Source organism: Thermobia domestica, chromosome 6, assembly GCF_964235325.1.
Source record: "Thermobia domestica chromosome 6, izTheDome1.hap1.1, whole genome shotgun sequence".
Lineage (NCBI taxonomy): Eukaryota > Metazoa > Arthropoda > Insecta > Zygentoma > Lepismatidae > Thermobia > Thermobia domestica.
Window position 1 is genome coordinate 121,796,203 of NC_137459.1, and position 16,412 is coordinate 121,812,614.

At 33.7% G+C, this 16,412-nt stretch overlaps 1 protein-coding gene across 6 annotated transcripts in view; it reads right to left on the bottom strand.

The window, feature by feature from the left end:
• The window catches only part of cher (filamin A protein cher), a 627,873-nt gene that overhangs the window by 76,024 nt on the left and 535,437 nt on the right, over positions 1 to 16,412 (bottom strand). For 5 of the 6 annotated variants that reach the window (XM_081762014.1, XM_081762015.1, XM_081762017.1 and 2 more), the window contains one exon: positions 13,454 to 13,594. In XM_081762014.1, the coding sequence (XP_081618140.1) occupies positions 13,454 to 13,594 (141 nt within the window). Of the gene's footprint in view, positions 1 to 13,453; positions 13,595 to 14,230; positions 15,031 to 16,412 lie in introns of those variants that run through there. The other variant, XM_081762016.1, reaches the window with a different exon arrangement.

The window sequence follows — 16,412 nt, forward strand, 5'->3', positions numbered from 1 at the left end:
ACCTCGATTAGAAAAATTAATGGAACTCAAAACCACCCAGGAATTGTCTAGGATCAAACTACGAATGTGGGAAGGGGAACTAATGAGCGAAAAGTGGCAGTTCGACAAGCAATGGGAAATTAATAGGCATTTACAAGGGGTGAAAGACAAGTCCAAAATCAAAACTAAATTCTCCACTACAATTAATTCTTTATATAAAAGGGCATTTTTAAAATACAAACATTAAAAGTCAAATATCACAATTTTCACAGTTAGTATGTTCTCTTTTACAAAACACGATTTTAATTGAATTCGTTATTTAAGAAAAACAAGTAACAACATGCTGAAATCATGTTAGTCGTTTCTTTCCCAAACATAAAAAAGCTAAGCAACGAAAGCAAAAATATTAGAGAAAGCCTAATGTGTATTCCTGATATTTTCCATTATTCTTTACTGACACTCGGTACCAGGAGTATCATCCGTTCAGTGACAGATATTTGTTGAATATATATATCAACTAATTAGAATAGTACGTTGTAATTGAAAAGAAATATAGAAAATAATTTTATAAACAAATTAACTTCTGAAACAATACACCAACTATAATTTGAAGCAAGTAGATTTTTTACCTAAATATAATTACGAAGATTTGATGAAAATTTTCTATTATTTCAACTAGAAAAAAAAAAGCAAGGATTGCATATGAAAATAAGGACGTCCAATCGGTTCTTCTTTTGTTATTTTTTTCAAATTATTAAAGATAAAATTCTACAAAAGTATTAGTGTATAGTGAAAAGAAAATGTCCAAAGACGAAACGTGTCATTCGAAAGACCTCATCTAGTTGAACAAACAGAGATACTTGAGGGTGAATTCTTATATGTAGTTTTCGAGAAAATAGACAAACTTATTTTTGGGTTTATGTTCTATAAAAGAGTATGTTGTCTAGGCTCGAAAACACGTCACCTCTTACAGTGAGACATACTTAAGATCGTACCATAACGATCAAGACTTTCATTATGAGTAGTGTTATCAACAAGGCAAGAAATATTGTTTTTTCTCGTCACGATTTTCGAAGAATTTTTTCTCGTCTTGATTCTCAAAAAAGCTCTTCTCGATTCGTCTCGAATATTTTTTTTGTCTCGTTTCGAAAATTTATGTACAAAATGTATGCCACGAAACGTCCACGGAGAACGTGATATAACATCATTAAAATCATTTATTATTAAAATGAAATCTTTGAGTTTTACGTTCCACGCTTATGCCGTTTAGGCTAAAGGAGATAGTGATGATGAGAAGTGAATGAAATAGTGGAATGAAGAAAGTGGGAGGAAACGGGGAAACCCCGAAAAAAAAAACACGGTGTTTGTCCACCACAAAACTCACTTGGTGCGAGCTGGGATCGAACCAAGGACCTCATGCGCCAGAGGTGAAAGCTCTACCACTGAGCTACTGCGGTCGCTATTTATTATTGGAGTATATTGTGCAATGTTTTCCGTATGTTTAAATGTTGGCAAATTCTCTAGATTGTGCTTGTATCTATTTGTAGTTTTTATACTTTTTATGTTTTTACTGTAATACTGAAAACGTGTTAAGAGATCCATGACCTGGGTGAGCTAGTAATGCCCACGGGACTCGAGAAATTTATCGTTTGGTCTAGAATTTGCAAATGTACTTCTCGTCTCATGTACAACAGTAATTACAACAATAGGGAGATGACAGTGTATATATATATAATATTATGGTTAATGAGATACAATAACCTAAATTATTGGTAAGTCTTATATTTTAATTTTAAAATATAATTCAATTAGTGCTTTCAGGGTTCTGCGTATTTCTTGTACCCAATGTAAAATTTATTACAAAACGTTCAGTTATATTTGCGTTTTAACGATAAGAAACAAATGTACTTTTCAAATGTCTGACCAGCTCCAAATTCAACAATTGAGTTATAAGATCGAACATATTCTAATGAATTTCACAAGACAGATGAATAGAATGAAAAATGAATAACTATCCACACAGTCCTCCTATTATGAGGGTTCAGTTGTAACGGTTAGCTGAAATATCTATTTCTCGCACGGGTAGAATAAATTTTCCCGCCCCCTCACCGCTTTCTCCCACCCTCTCACCCCACAATGATGGAGAACGAACTTGGACTTAAACGATATCTCGAATATCACAGTGAATAAAAACTGTGGACTGAACACTATTATCGGTTGTTTTCGATTATTTTTACACGGTATCTCTTTCTTACTCACATTCCTCATCCCCATGTCGATGAGGGATGAATTTGGACTTACACGCGTCGATTGTCACCATTATCTGTGACCTCCAAACCTAAGAATCTGGTGCTAATATCAGTCGTTTTCGATTATTTTTTTCATATCAAATCCCGTTCCCATCCATCCTCACCCATTTTCATCCCCATGCTGAAAATAAATAAAAACCTAAGTTCGACCAGGTCAACTCACGTACCAAAAATCATCAAAAACGTCCAGTGATCTAGGAGATGTTCGCAAGTTTCATAGTCCCTATATACTAAAAGAGGTTTTTTTTTCCGATGTCTGTCTGTCCGTCCGTTTGTCCGGATGTGAATGTGTTCACTCACTCAAGAGACCGTGCCGTTCAACGTATCCGCACTAATTTTTATTATTATTATTATTATTATTATTATTATTATTATTTTTTTTTGTAAGATTTTCTAGAGAAGTTTTTCGAATTTTCTTCCTACCCCCAAAATTTAGGGTAGTTTACTAGAGAGTGAAAACTGAAAATTACCATTTTCTCGAAAACGACTGTAACGATTTTATTTAAATTTCAGATATCAATATTTCATTAACAATCCTACACTGCGCACAAGCAATTTCTCTGGGAAAAATGCGGTAGCAGTAGTTTAATCTTAGGAGTGAGATATTTTTTGGACGTTTTCTTCAAAAGAGACTGAAAGATTTTCTTCACATTTCGTAAATAAATGTTTCATGGATAACCTATTAATGTGCGTAAATTGTATCTTATGAAAATATCTACAATGGATAGTTTACTTCGGAGGATGAGTTTTCTTCTGTTGATGGTTCCTTCGAAAACGCCTACAATTCTGTTCATATTTAACTAATAAATGTTTCAGTTATAACTGCCACATATCGTGACTTAGTTTAAGAAATTTGAACTAGAAAATTTAGTGTGGTGGCCCGTACCTTATTATTATTTATGGTATATATATTTTAATGCGACAAATTTTGTCAAACTCAGGATATTGTCCTTAATCAACAAGAAAGTTCATAATTAAATTAAAGGAAATAACACTGGTAAAAAAAAGTAAACTATGTGGATAGAGAACAAAATCAATTAAAAGTTTATGAGTGTTGTAGGCATATTAGCTCTTTAGTTGTATGTTTAACCTATTCAGAGCACGCAGAGATGAATGGAATAGGAAATACAAATGAGATAGCAGATACACATTGGTGCATTAGAACAACACCTGCCAACACCACTAACCATCTAATACTCAAAGGAATACGCACAACGTCTCTTAATTGCATATTATAGTACCTCTAACGATAATGGATTTAACTGCTAGTTGGCAAACATCACACTGTAAGACAATTGTCTAATGTGTTATGTTGGATTATTGTGTCTTCATTAAAATGCCTTCATGCAAGCATATATATTTTTCAACAATGACCAATTCCATCACTGAAACTAGCCGTTGGATGTTGTCCCAATGGCATCAACCCACAAAAAAATCCTATTAAGACAAAAGACTGAAGATCCCGCTTATTGTGTTATTCTAAGACCTTGACCATCTGACGAAATGAATAAACAAGACGCGAGTTATAAGGAATTATAGAACACCTGTTAGGCTGGGATACCTGAAATGCCTCAACAAAAGAGAAAACATTTCATTCTGTTGTCTACAATGAAGTGTTGGAAGAACTCCAAACGCTGTTCATCAGTAAACTAAACCTTGTGTCGTTTAACTACATTAAACACATTGGGCTTATTGCCAAGAAAGCTCAGACAATGACTTAAAGTACACTTGCTTAAGAGGTGTGTAATTTGTTTCAGTATGTGCGAATATTGCAAGCGTGTAAAAGAGTTTGCTACAGGCTAAGATTAAAATAAATGTTTCGTATATTATTCGAATAATGAACACGACTTCGTTGCTACCTGTTGTGTCTTTGGACTGTGTGGCATTTTTATCCTATGACATTTGCATACTTCTTGCGATTTGACCAAACTCAAATAAGAGTAACTAACCAGAAGTTATTATATTTTTCCAAATATGGAGCAGATTATATGAAAAAGAATTCTATAAATTTAAAATTTGTTTCTACAAGACTTTTGTTTAAAAGTCTTCCCTAATTTGCTTTCTAACTAAAGATTTGGAACTTGCGTCCAAGAAAGGATGAAAGACATCTAGTAAAATGACTTAATTTCAGAGAAATGTTCAGTCAATTTTCAGAGATTTATGGCTGCCACTGTTTTTACAGTTTCAAAATTCTGTCACGACTGCAGAGGCAACAGAAAATATTTTTGTCTGTCAGAATAAAAAGAAAGCCTCTACGTCAACGTTTCGCTTGTCAGGACAAATTTTATGATCACAGTTTTCCTTCTTCTTCTAAACAATATAGCAAAGCAGTTTCAAGGAAAAGTACAAATGCTTTGCTAATATTATGCCATTATTATAGTAGCAAAATGCACAATTTATTTTCCTTGCGTGCCGCTTTGTGCATACTTTACTTCTACATGGCCTTTTTAAAACGAAAAGTTTTAAGTTTCTTCAGAAACTGAGGCAGTTTGGGTTCAAGAGAAGTGTCATGTCAGCCGACAAGATATGTGTGTAGCAGCCAGACTAAATATAGGTTTCCCAGTGCCCTGCCGCTTCCATATGACTAATGACACCGCCAAGATTATAACTTTTCAAGCTCACCAATTACTTTCGTGAAGAAATCGAAATATTTTGGTATCTCTCGCGTAGCAACTTCAGTCTAAACTTTGTTACTATTTCGTATGTTTTAGAGAACGAAGCTGAACATTCCATAGACAACGTACAACAAACACAACTTCACTGTTGAAACTTTTTAATGTTTTATGAATGCTTGTTTCGTACGTTTATTTGTCAAAAGAAATATCTTGCTAGAAATGCACACATAAGCGTAAGATTTAAGATCAATTAACTTGATTTGTACATAATGATTTAATACATTTGAACTAAACTCTGTATATTTTATAAGTTCATTTTTCACTGTAGACAAATTCAGATGTTGAAACTACCCATTTATTTTAGCTTATGTCTCCTTTGCTTGATTTTAAAACTAAAAGGAATTATTTTGACTGTCTTCTGCTGGTATTTCGTATTCCAACTGATGCCTTATGGCTAAGGTGATCGTTAGAGACTAGTGGAAATAAACAGTGCTATTGTTCAGTCAGAAAAGGGAATAAAATCTTAAGCTCTATTTCACATTTTGTTCCATACAAGAAATATTTAAAAAAAAATAAAAGAAAAAAAAGAGTGGTACAACCGCCAGTAAAGTAGTTTCTTTTTGAGAAAACTTTGAAGTGGAGGTAGTTCTTTGAGAGCTTGTTTCTGCGATTTAAGAAAGGTAGAATTTTTTTCAAGTTTCAGCCAACTGTTCTCAAATCGGTTCCCGAACACCTATGTCTAAGAAAAGAAACTGTGTAGTGGATAACCACGTGTGCTGCTGACTGGCCACATAAATGATATAATAACTGATAAGATAAAGTAGGAGGACGTACACACATATTGTGCTTGTTCATCACAACGATAACTTAATTCGACTGGGGTTTAAGTTCATGCATTTGTAGTTAACTGTTGATAGCCTTTCCACTGAGAAAAGTCCTATTAGAAAATTATATATAAGACTTCATACTTGGGTTTCAAGATTATTATTACTATCAGTTATCTAGATGTTCACATTAGCCACAAAGTTACGGTTCAAGGCAGTTTAAACATGTAATCCTATAGCTCCCCCCGCTGGTCTAATGCCTAGCGTGTGAGCCTTCGTTATGAGGGGTCCCGAGTTCGACTCCCGGTGGGAAAGTATTTTTTTTTTCCTATTGAAATTTAAAGGTATTACAGTGGTTTAGATTATACCTCAAATTGTCGGTTTACGTAGCCTCGGTGCTAAAAGGGGCACTAAATTTCAATCCAAACAAACCAAATGTTAATTCTGTGTGTACTAGTTTGAACTGATAACTGAAAAAAAATCTAAGATGAAATAACTTATTCTAAATACACTGTCACTCACTCGAGTTTTTAAAGGTCTTTAGCTCAAAACGCTTCTACACCTTAGGTCACTTGCATATGATGGTTCAATGCACGAGCTTAGTTTTAAGGAAATTGTAAATATCGATGGAAGCAAGTTGTAAAATCACTGGAGCCAATTGAACTTTAACCGAAATGAGGATTGTCTCAGGATATCATAGATCAGTTGCGAAATTAGAAATTTCCAGCTTTTCTTTTCACACTCCTACCAAGTTCTCAGGTGTCTCTGTAGTTGTGGAGTCTGCGGGTCTATTCTCTCTTCCTATGAGAAAACATGCCTCATATTTTGTTACAGTCACTCACAGAGAAGAGGACGATCTGTGATTCCTATCATATGTTATTTTTGGAATCACAAGACGGGTTGAGCTGGAGTTTCACCTCTAAATTATGTGATGATACATCAAATTTTTGAAAAGGAAAGAAAGTATTGCGTTACTAAGACACCTTTTAGCTACAAGTTTAGATTCTTCATTGATTCTACTCGAGGAGTGTACGGTATAAAATGAGAAAGGTAGACATGCTTTCAATACTAATAGTTATAATATCAATAATCTAAATCATGAAGAAACTGCTTTACAGTACTAATATTATACCAAAGAAAAATTACATGTGATTGTTTATTCAGTCACTTTTACGTTCCATACTTATGACGTGAATACTAGGACCAGTATCACATTTGGAATCTAACTCGGAATATTATCAAAATAACTTGAACCAACAGTTTGGTCACAAGTGAGGCACTAATATGTCGTAAGTGTCATTGTATCATACTTCAAAACTTCTTGGATGTTTCTGACGAATTATAAACCTTAAAAACAATATTTGTAAAGGGATAATGATGATTTATTGATAGTTTGCTTACCACGATGTGCATTTATCTGCGTGAACTTCATGATTTCAAAAATATATAGGAGTACGTTGGTATTATTTCTTTCATAAGACTAATTTCTACTACTCATCCTGATTCTACAAATTACTGATTTATTTAATAGTTTCCACTAGTCATTACGCTATACAGTAAGGCTTCAAATTTAAACTCTCATTTTTCGTAAATGAACATTTTTTATGGAAATTGTGAAGAAAATATATAAATATTTGTAACAGAACGATTTTAGATGACTAAAAGAATAAACAGGTTTGTGCAAATAATCTTGTGGCTAAATTAAGGCAACATCTGTTCTTGAATCTTAAACTGTGAAAGTCACCTAAAAATAGAAATCACTAGTAATTTATCAAGCAAACTAGTTTATATTTTCAAAAGACAAGTTGAATATTAATTAATTTCTCACATACAGTTTTGTGAAGATGAATATTAATTTATTTATTTATTCCTTTGTTTTTCTCTACAAGAGCAATCAGAATACGGTAATCACTTTTTCATCTCAGATTCGTAACCCCCATCAATCTTGTGACATACAGAAAATCCATTAAAACAAGCATGCTTCTCAGAAGGAACAGTTTATCGACAACATGTCTTTTAGAAGTAATCAACTGTCACTCAGCTTTGCGTCAGATGTTGGGAGGCAGACTATTCTTTCGTGGGTGATGCCAAAACGTCAACTACTCAACGCTCTACTGGAATGCGGCCTTGTAAAGTGAGAAACCCATTAAACTATCAAACAATGTATAATTTAAAGGATGGAATACTGTCTCGAAAAAGAGAAAGAGTGGGTGAGAAAAGATATAAGACATAACTTATTACAATTTTAATATCGTCCAAGCAACTTGACTACCGTAATATGGTGCTCAATGGGTTCATGAATACCACTTAAGTGAACTATACTCATAACATTCCATTTCAAAGTTACTCGCTTTACTAGGGGAATATTATACAACACACCACGATACTTAACTTTTTTAGTCAGCTGTACAGCATGTTAGAAGGGACACCGTAGTCTAGCGGTTAGAGCGTTGATCCCGAGTTCGATTCCCGGCCGGTGTTTCCCAATTTTCCGCGTCCACCCAGTGTCGTGAGGTAAACTGGGGAGTCACGTGAATGAAAGCTCTTGATACACTGGTTAGTGACAAGGCGACGCAGCCCGCTGACCATGTGCTCGCCGCTAGCCTGGACGCAGTTCAGCCGGTCGCTGACAGATGGCTTTGGAGCGGCTCAGGCCCTCAAATGGGCTGTTACGAAAGTGTTTTTTTTTTTTTTTTCTAGTGGTACAACATGTTAAAAATATTGGACATCCACTTTTCTTTTAAGATCTCTCTGGTTGCACCTGTAAGTACATTTTTTAAAGATACATTGACTTACAAGAGAGACTTTAAAGAGACAAAGAATCAGCACCTTTGTTTATTATAATCGTATTTTATGGAATTAAATAGATATAGGTAGAGTTTCTGAGTGCAAGGCGAATGTTTATTTTTGATTCACATATAGATTATATAAGTAACCACCAGATTACTAAACCATCTATTATAATTCTTCTGTACGCTTCGAACTCTTCACGTTTTTCTTGATTGTTTTCTTGACGCACAAAAACAAAAACAAAAAAAAGAAAAAGAAAAAGAAAAAGAAAAAAGCACTTAAACAGCAATAAGCAGTGTTAAAATCTGAAGGCATTTAGTTCCAGCAAAACCATTTAAGCAAAGTGATAAGTGCTTTAAACTCTTTTTTTTTTATAGTACTCAAATTTTGCACTTTTTCACTATGACGGCACAAATTTTGCATACCGATTTGCATACCGCTTTTATTATTATTTGTTTAATATGACGCAGTTTGTTCAGTATTTGATACAGTCTGAAATATTTGCTTACGAAAATTGAAATACTGGTCCTTGTCTAAGCCTATTTTAAGATTTCCATAATAAAATGGTTAGGAACGAAGATAAGTTGAAGCATATCTCATTTAGGAGTGCAAAATCGGTTAATATTTTGAAAGGGAAACCCAAATATAGTGTATTTATTATAAGAGACTCCTCTTAAGAATAATTAAAGGAAATGTTTACTTTCATCTTACTTTTTATGCAAGACACGCTAATGATTTTAAATTAGTCCTATTCATCATGAAAACAAGTTTTGGAAACTTTCTCCAGGTTCTTGATATATTCAACTTTCGAATGTCCAATTAGTTTCCTTCATTAATATTATGTGTTATGTGTGAAGAGTGGGGTGTAAAGGCAAGGATATTTACATTTGAAATGAGAAGAGTGTAAATACTTTCTGTAGTTTCCAATGCGTTCTAATAATGTACAAGTATTTTAGTGGAGACGTGCTGAAGTTTATTATCAATAACGTGCCATTAAACAAGTTGCTATTTGTTAATATTTACATTTACTAGTTCACGGACTTGTCAAACATTTCGAAGATTCATAGATGGCGTGTCACTAGATGTGCAGATCAAAGCATTGATACTTCCATTCAATCAATCACAATGAAAGTTATCAAAAAATTTGTTTTAAAAAAAGGAATACCAGAAAACTTCTCACACAGGAAACTAGTGAAGGAAGTAAAATAGTTCTATTCATCACGACTCTGGAATTTACTACAAGAATAATTCAAACTTTTGCGACCAGGAGTATATACACTTACTTATTAAAACTAAAATACAGTGTTACGGTTTCGACAACTTAACGTTATCTTCAGAGTTAGTGTCTGATGAAGATAACGTTAAGTTGTCGAAACCGTAACACTGTATTTTAGTTTTAATAAATAAGTGTATATACTCCTGGTCAGAAAAATTTTAAATATTCTTAAAGTAAAATAGGTTTATCTTGTTAAAATTTGAGGTAAATTAAATTTCAATACACACAGTTTCACGAACAATGTCAACCAGCACAGATATTTGTGTGTGTGTATGTTACATCGTTACGGAACACAGGGGTTATGAAAGACAGAACCTAGTTTTGATATGGGCTCTGAACCACGATCGGGGATTTAATCTGGTGCAGTTGATGGGTGCGAGGACTATCATGCAAGATAAACCCCAAAGTAAATTATAAGGAGTTTTCCACCACACTATCTTGTTTCAAAGACATCAGAATTACAGGACCACGTCACTGACACCTGCTTAGCAAGCATAGTTTTATTTAGAACTGGTATTTCATATTTAAATTAATAGTATTCGTGCAGTAGGCGGGACTTAAACCGTAAGGCTTTTAAACCAAACAATTAAAAGTCTTCTCACTATTTTAAGATTCACTGTATAACTCAAATAATAAATTAGTTTTAAAAATAAACAAAGTAGGCCACATAGCATTTACAAAACACTATTCATTGATCTGTTTCCAGGTATTCTTTTCTTACAGGCCAGAAGCCTGAGAGCGCAGTTCGTGATCTCACCAAATATAAAAGTTCTTGGAAACCGCTATTCAGTTAATAGCAATTATTCATAAGTACAACGTATTAAGCTATTTTTGTAAACTGTTATGCAATTTGTTCTTATTGAATTATTTACAAAAGATAAGAGTAGTGAGAAACGTAGTGAAAACCATTAAGTCTAATCCAACTGCGTTGCATATGCCACCTAATAATTTTACAATACCAGTATATTACTCGTAATTTTTCCTAATGAAAAAATCTGCCATTTATAATAAGAAGGTTGATTGGGTTACAATGCTTATTGCATTATGTGAAAAGCAAAGTTAATGAAACTATTCTTGTCATAAATCTAAATAATTTAAGTCATCTGTAATATAATATTAAGACGTAGAGTCCAAAGTAGACGTGAAATTTATGCATTTCTTTCAATCCGAATGAACATCTAATTAAGCTTTCAACACACGAGCGCGTACCGGTTTTAATTCCTTAAATTTACTATTACCATTATTGCTTTTGATTTGCAGAGCCTCACAGACTTATAACAAGTACTAACACCATATCAACAGTTTCTTTAAATAGTTAGATGTAGGTAATTATTGCACTGCATTGAAAGCAAAGTTATTGAAACTATTCGTGCTATACATATAAGACTAATATTTCAGAAGAGATTGCACCTACTCCCTAAAAACCTTACTTATGAGTATGACCAGCATGGATATAATATAAAATGAGCTCTGATATATTTTGACGCTATGTATTGGATGAAATTCTTGCTAAGAACGCAGTGTAATTACTGATTGTATTGCTACAAGTTATGACTATATGATTAAATACGTAATACGAATCTACTTTTAGTAACACGAATTGTTCCTTTCCACATCCATGGTCAGATTAATCAACTACTCAAGGAAAATTAATTATCAAGTGAGAAAATCACTATAAAATTCATTACTAGGACGCAACAAGCCTTTTTTGCACGAAACTGTAACCTATAAAACTGTTTTGTATGGAGTGAAATCAAAACAACAATAACCAAGGAAACATACATATATAAAAAAATATACCAGCATAACTACTGCAGTATTCTTGAGATTTTAAGAAGTGTTCGAAATAACCATTGGGAGACAAATTCAAGTCTTAACAAGTGTTAATATTTCTAAACATGGTCCAACTCTAAATTTCACTTCTTGGACCCCTGATTAAGTTAAACTAGATTGCAATAATAATAAAAAAAAAATACTTGCGTTTCTTATATGAAATATTATTTTCTCTGTTTCTTTTCTAGATACTTTTAATATTCTGGTATTCAAGAGCCAACTAAGTACAAATTTCTTGACACCAGCTTCATGCAAATTCCGAAGAATGATGTTAAAAGTTTGCAACTCGAAATAGAAGCACTCGTGCTTCGAGACCCAAACTACAGATAATCTTTTCTATTTAAACTGAAAATGATTTGGTTGCTAAAAAGCAACATTAATTTGTAAATATTTCAAGGAGTATGATTAAGCCGACGTTAACACACTTTTCAGGAAATGATAACGAGATGAGGCATGATGGAATGGGACACGATTTTCAACGTATTTTAAATTAATTATTGAAGATATGCATGCGCTAAACTAAGCAGATTTCACTGTGAGTCATGCATTTTATAAAACAATTACTATTTCCCCTTTCTCTAAAACTGTGGTTTTCATGCGTGTTAAAAGAAAGCTAAATATAATGCACACATACACAGTGCAAAACAATAGAAAGAATGAATAATTATATTCGGACAAAAAACTTATTAGACTTTCCCATATTTGTCCCAGGAAACGGGTGCTAACGAATAAACTAACATTTTCAATCGTACAAAAATATTCGTCCTGTTGAACCATGTTTTAGCATTGTGGGCTTTATAACAATAGCTTTTTTTTTATTTGTTTCAATATCTAGTATGATTTATTGATACACTTAGCAGACAGACAAAGTAGCGTATGATTTTCTAAAAGCAAAAAGTACAATAGATAACTGACTTACATCAACAGTCTTAGCAAGAAACAAACCAGGAATATGCAACACTCTCCAACCATTTATAGTGTTATAAGGAAAAGATACAGCCGAAAGAAAACAAGTAATTACAAGACAAAACGTTTATCTACTTTATTTTATAGTGAAGGATGTGACAAATATTTGACGAGTTAAACGAACGAGTACAAATATTGAAACTTCTTTTCGTTAAAATTGTATACGTCGTGATTACTGTATATGCCATGTCCCTACATTCTTGATGTTCTTATAACATACTAATACAGAAAATGGGAAGTCACGCATTTTCAAGATCAGATTATTGGGTTGTGTTAAAAAAGTCAAATGTTTCTAAGAACCATAAATATAACTATAGTTACGAATGCTAATCGCTGTAAGAAATTATTAGCTCAATCGAACAGAGGTTCGACTCTGCAAAAAAGCTACGCACTATTCACAAAATGCAAAAAGCATAATGAGTTTAGTTGAGAAAGAGACTACAATTACTATTAAAAGAAATATATTCACGAATCATAATGTACAGTTTGAGACAAAGGAAACCAGTACATTGTTTATGTAGTTTGTACACAAAATATGCTTTTTGTGTCACTAAATTTATACCTTCAAACGAGTCTCATTTGAATTACTAGAAGATGCTACTTTTGTGATGGACACAGACACGACCCACAAAAATTTTAATACAGTCATACCTCTTTTCTATTATTATAATATAGCTTAGCTGTTTGATCACATTGACTAGCCCATTTTTTAATAGTGATTCCATTCTAGTAGTTACTGTATCGCCTCGCTCATAACCGACAATGTAGGAACGGTCAAAATTCAACACCTCAATGGTTGAAGACTATTGCGATACGAAGCAAGAAAAATACGGAAGCTTTTCAAAATAACATATTACTTACCCTGGACGTGTTCTCCATTATATTTAACATGGAGCTCATGAAGACCTTCTTCACGTGGCTCATAACGAATGCTAACAGTTCCATCCCTATTGTCCTCGATAATTGGCTTATCTACTTTACCGCTTGGCATCTTGATTTCAGCTAAAATATACCGAAATTGTTCTCATTATTATTTCAATAGATACTGGCAAATAATTCAGTTATAAAAAACAAATTTACCTGCATATTTTATGTTTATTAAAGGTTTTTTTTCCTTTCTTTTTTTCAAAATTCTATCCGTATTCGCTTCCGGTAGTTGTCATATTCAATCGCTAAGAAAATTTCCGATCTTACACAATTTTCTACTACATTTTTAATGCACAACAACAACACTGAACCTGTCACTCATTTAAAAACAAACATTGAAGATTTATTCACATATTATAGTTATGTAATGGGTAATAACACCCTCTATTAACCAATTCATTTCTTCTGTTTGCTTTATGTGTAAACATATAAATTGTTCATGAATCCAAATCTAGAGAAAAACTCTCGTAGAAGGGATAACTAGTTTTAGGAGGGGCACATTAGCAAACTTTGAAAATATTTGACAAGATTATCAGTATTACCACATGGGGAAAAAAAGTTGATTGAAGCCAGATTGTGTAATCTTCAAAATTCAACTAGTAATAAAACTGTTAAACTATATTGGTAATGAAACTACGAGATTTATAAAAATATTGTAAATAAAAATGCACATGAAACACGCAGGGTAGCAAACAAATACACCACTATTACCTTGTCGTGTCTGGACGAAATAGCAACTAAGAAACGTGAAAACATCGTGAATAGGCGAAAATTTTGGTCGTTCTACTCCCTCGTCATCATCATCATCATCTTCGTCTTCATCGACCTCATCCTCATCTTCCTCTTCATCCTCTTCATCCTCATCTTCCTCTTCATCCTCATCACAGTACTCACTTCCAGCAGTCAGAAGAATGGCTGCTGCTGCCGCAGCGCTCGGTACACAGGCATAGAACATTGGTTTCTCTTCTCTGTCCCACTCACTGACAGTAATTTTCTTTCGCATATCCCGTTGTAATGTACTCACTAAGTCATCCCAATTTGTTTCAATAACCTCTTCTAGAGCGTTGAACATCATGTTGAAAGAAAACTCCGCCGCACTCCTTCAAAGTGAAAAACTGTAGCACATCACACTTCAACACACACTATTCACAGAGTAGATAGTGAGAGAAGAAAAGGGAAAGAAGGGAAGCAAGTGTGAATGAATGTGTAGCAGAAAAAAAAGAAAGATAAGTAGTCAAAAAGAAACAAACAGACAGAAAGAAAGAAAGAAAGAAAGAAAGAAAGAGAGAGTAGGTTAAGTTCAACTGTGGAAGAATCAGGACCTTCTACACCATTGGCTGAAACTAATAAAACTGGACAACTCTCGACAGGTAAGCGGCTGTAAATATATGTATATATATGCGTGAACCGAGCAGTTCTCGGAAGATGCGAAAATCTCATTCACCTCGACTTCACTATCGCGGCGGTTTCATGTTTGATGATGAGGGGTTGCTTAAAGGGTATAAAAGCGTCTGAGCAGTCTTGGAATCCAACATTTCCATCGCGCTGATCCAGCAGCTTCGTCAGCCACACCCTCATTCCTCAAGAGCAGATGTGCAGCCCATTGCAAATTGATGTGGCTAATGGTGGCAGCGATAGTAACACATGGTGATTGGTAGCCTTAGTGAGCGGAGTCCCTTCAGTGATGGGAATATAAACAGAAAAGAACATAAAAGTAGACGAAAATATTCTTCGTGAAGCAGCCAAACTTAGTTTGACTAACACCTGGATTTATAATTTCAGGATTTCTTTTTTATATGTATCTATATATTCGACTTCAAAAGTCCAAACTTTCCACATTCCTAGATGAGTCATCCTGTGAATACGCCTGAACCTTAAATAGAAGCATATTAACAAGGCAGTACCATAAATAAGTCCGCAGTATTTCTTGAAACTAGTGGAATATGGAGAAAATATCTTAGGCATCACGTGGGTCAAAAAGCTTCATTCCAGTTGGTGGCGAAGAAGTGAAACGCTCTCACCAGATTATATTTAGCTTGTAAAAACTACCGTCGGCATCATGTCGCGACAACTTTTCTTCTACCACAGAACTTCATATACATGTTTCGATCATCAAATATCAATAAATAAAGATATAGCTAATAATAATGATACAGTAATAATAATAATTTCTAACTTTTATGGTTGCTGACAAAAGCCAATAAATCTCTAACATCAATTTTATACGATTCACAGAATGTGTTCGTTGCCAAAGACATATATTTAGTTTGGCACCAAGTACCAAAATGACCCACAACGAGCATCTGAAACAAGGAATACAGGTGCGCAGTAATCTGCATAGCATTCCGAAAGAACTTCATGAAATGACATTAAATTAATATTTTCCTTGATGGATTTTATTTACAGAAACGAGAAAGAATTTGGTTTTCCGCCATTTTCCTTGCAGACTATCTGATTTAGAAAAATAAAAAAAGTTCAAATTCATATTTATGTCCACTTAATAGATCAATAGAAATAAAATTTAAAGCGATGAAAATGTCAGCAAATATTCACATCATAACAATTAATCCATTCACCTGCATTGAAAATTTATTGTTGCTAGTTAGCTAGTACATAAATTACTTTTCGTTCTTGAATAAAGATTTTGCATGAAGGCCAATATTTAACGTCGAAAATTTCACATTTGGCAGATGAAATAATATGCCAACTCTTTTGTTCAGGGCAGTATTTTATGATGCAATCTACTCTAAAGCGGTGAAAAAGTGTCAGCCCTGAAACAATACACCTTCTATTTTCACAAAGGCAACAGAAAAGGTTTGTACTCTAGTAAGAATGAAAAAGCGAAATATGTCGGATTTTAATGATCGTATCAGCTTGGTTGCCATTTGATTTC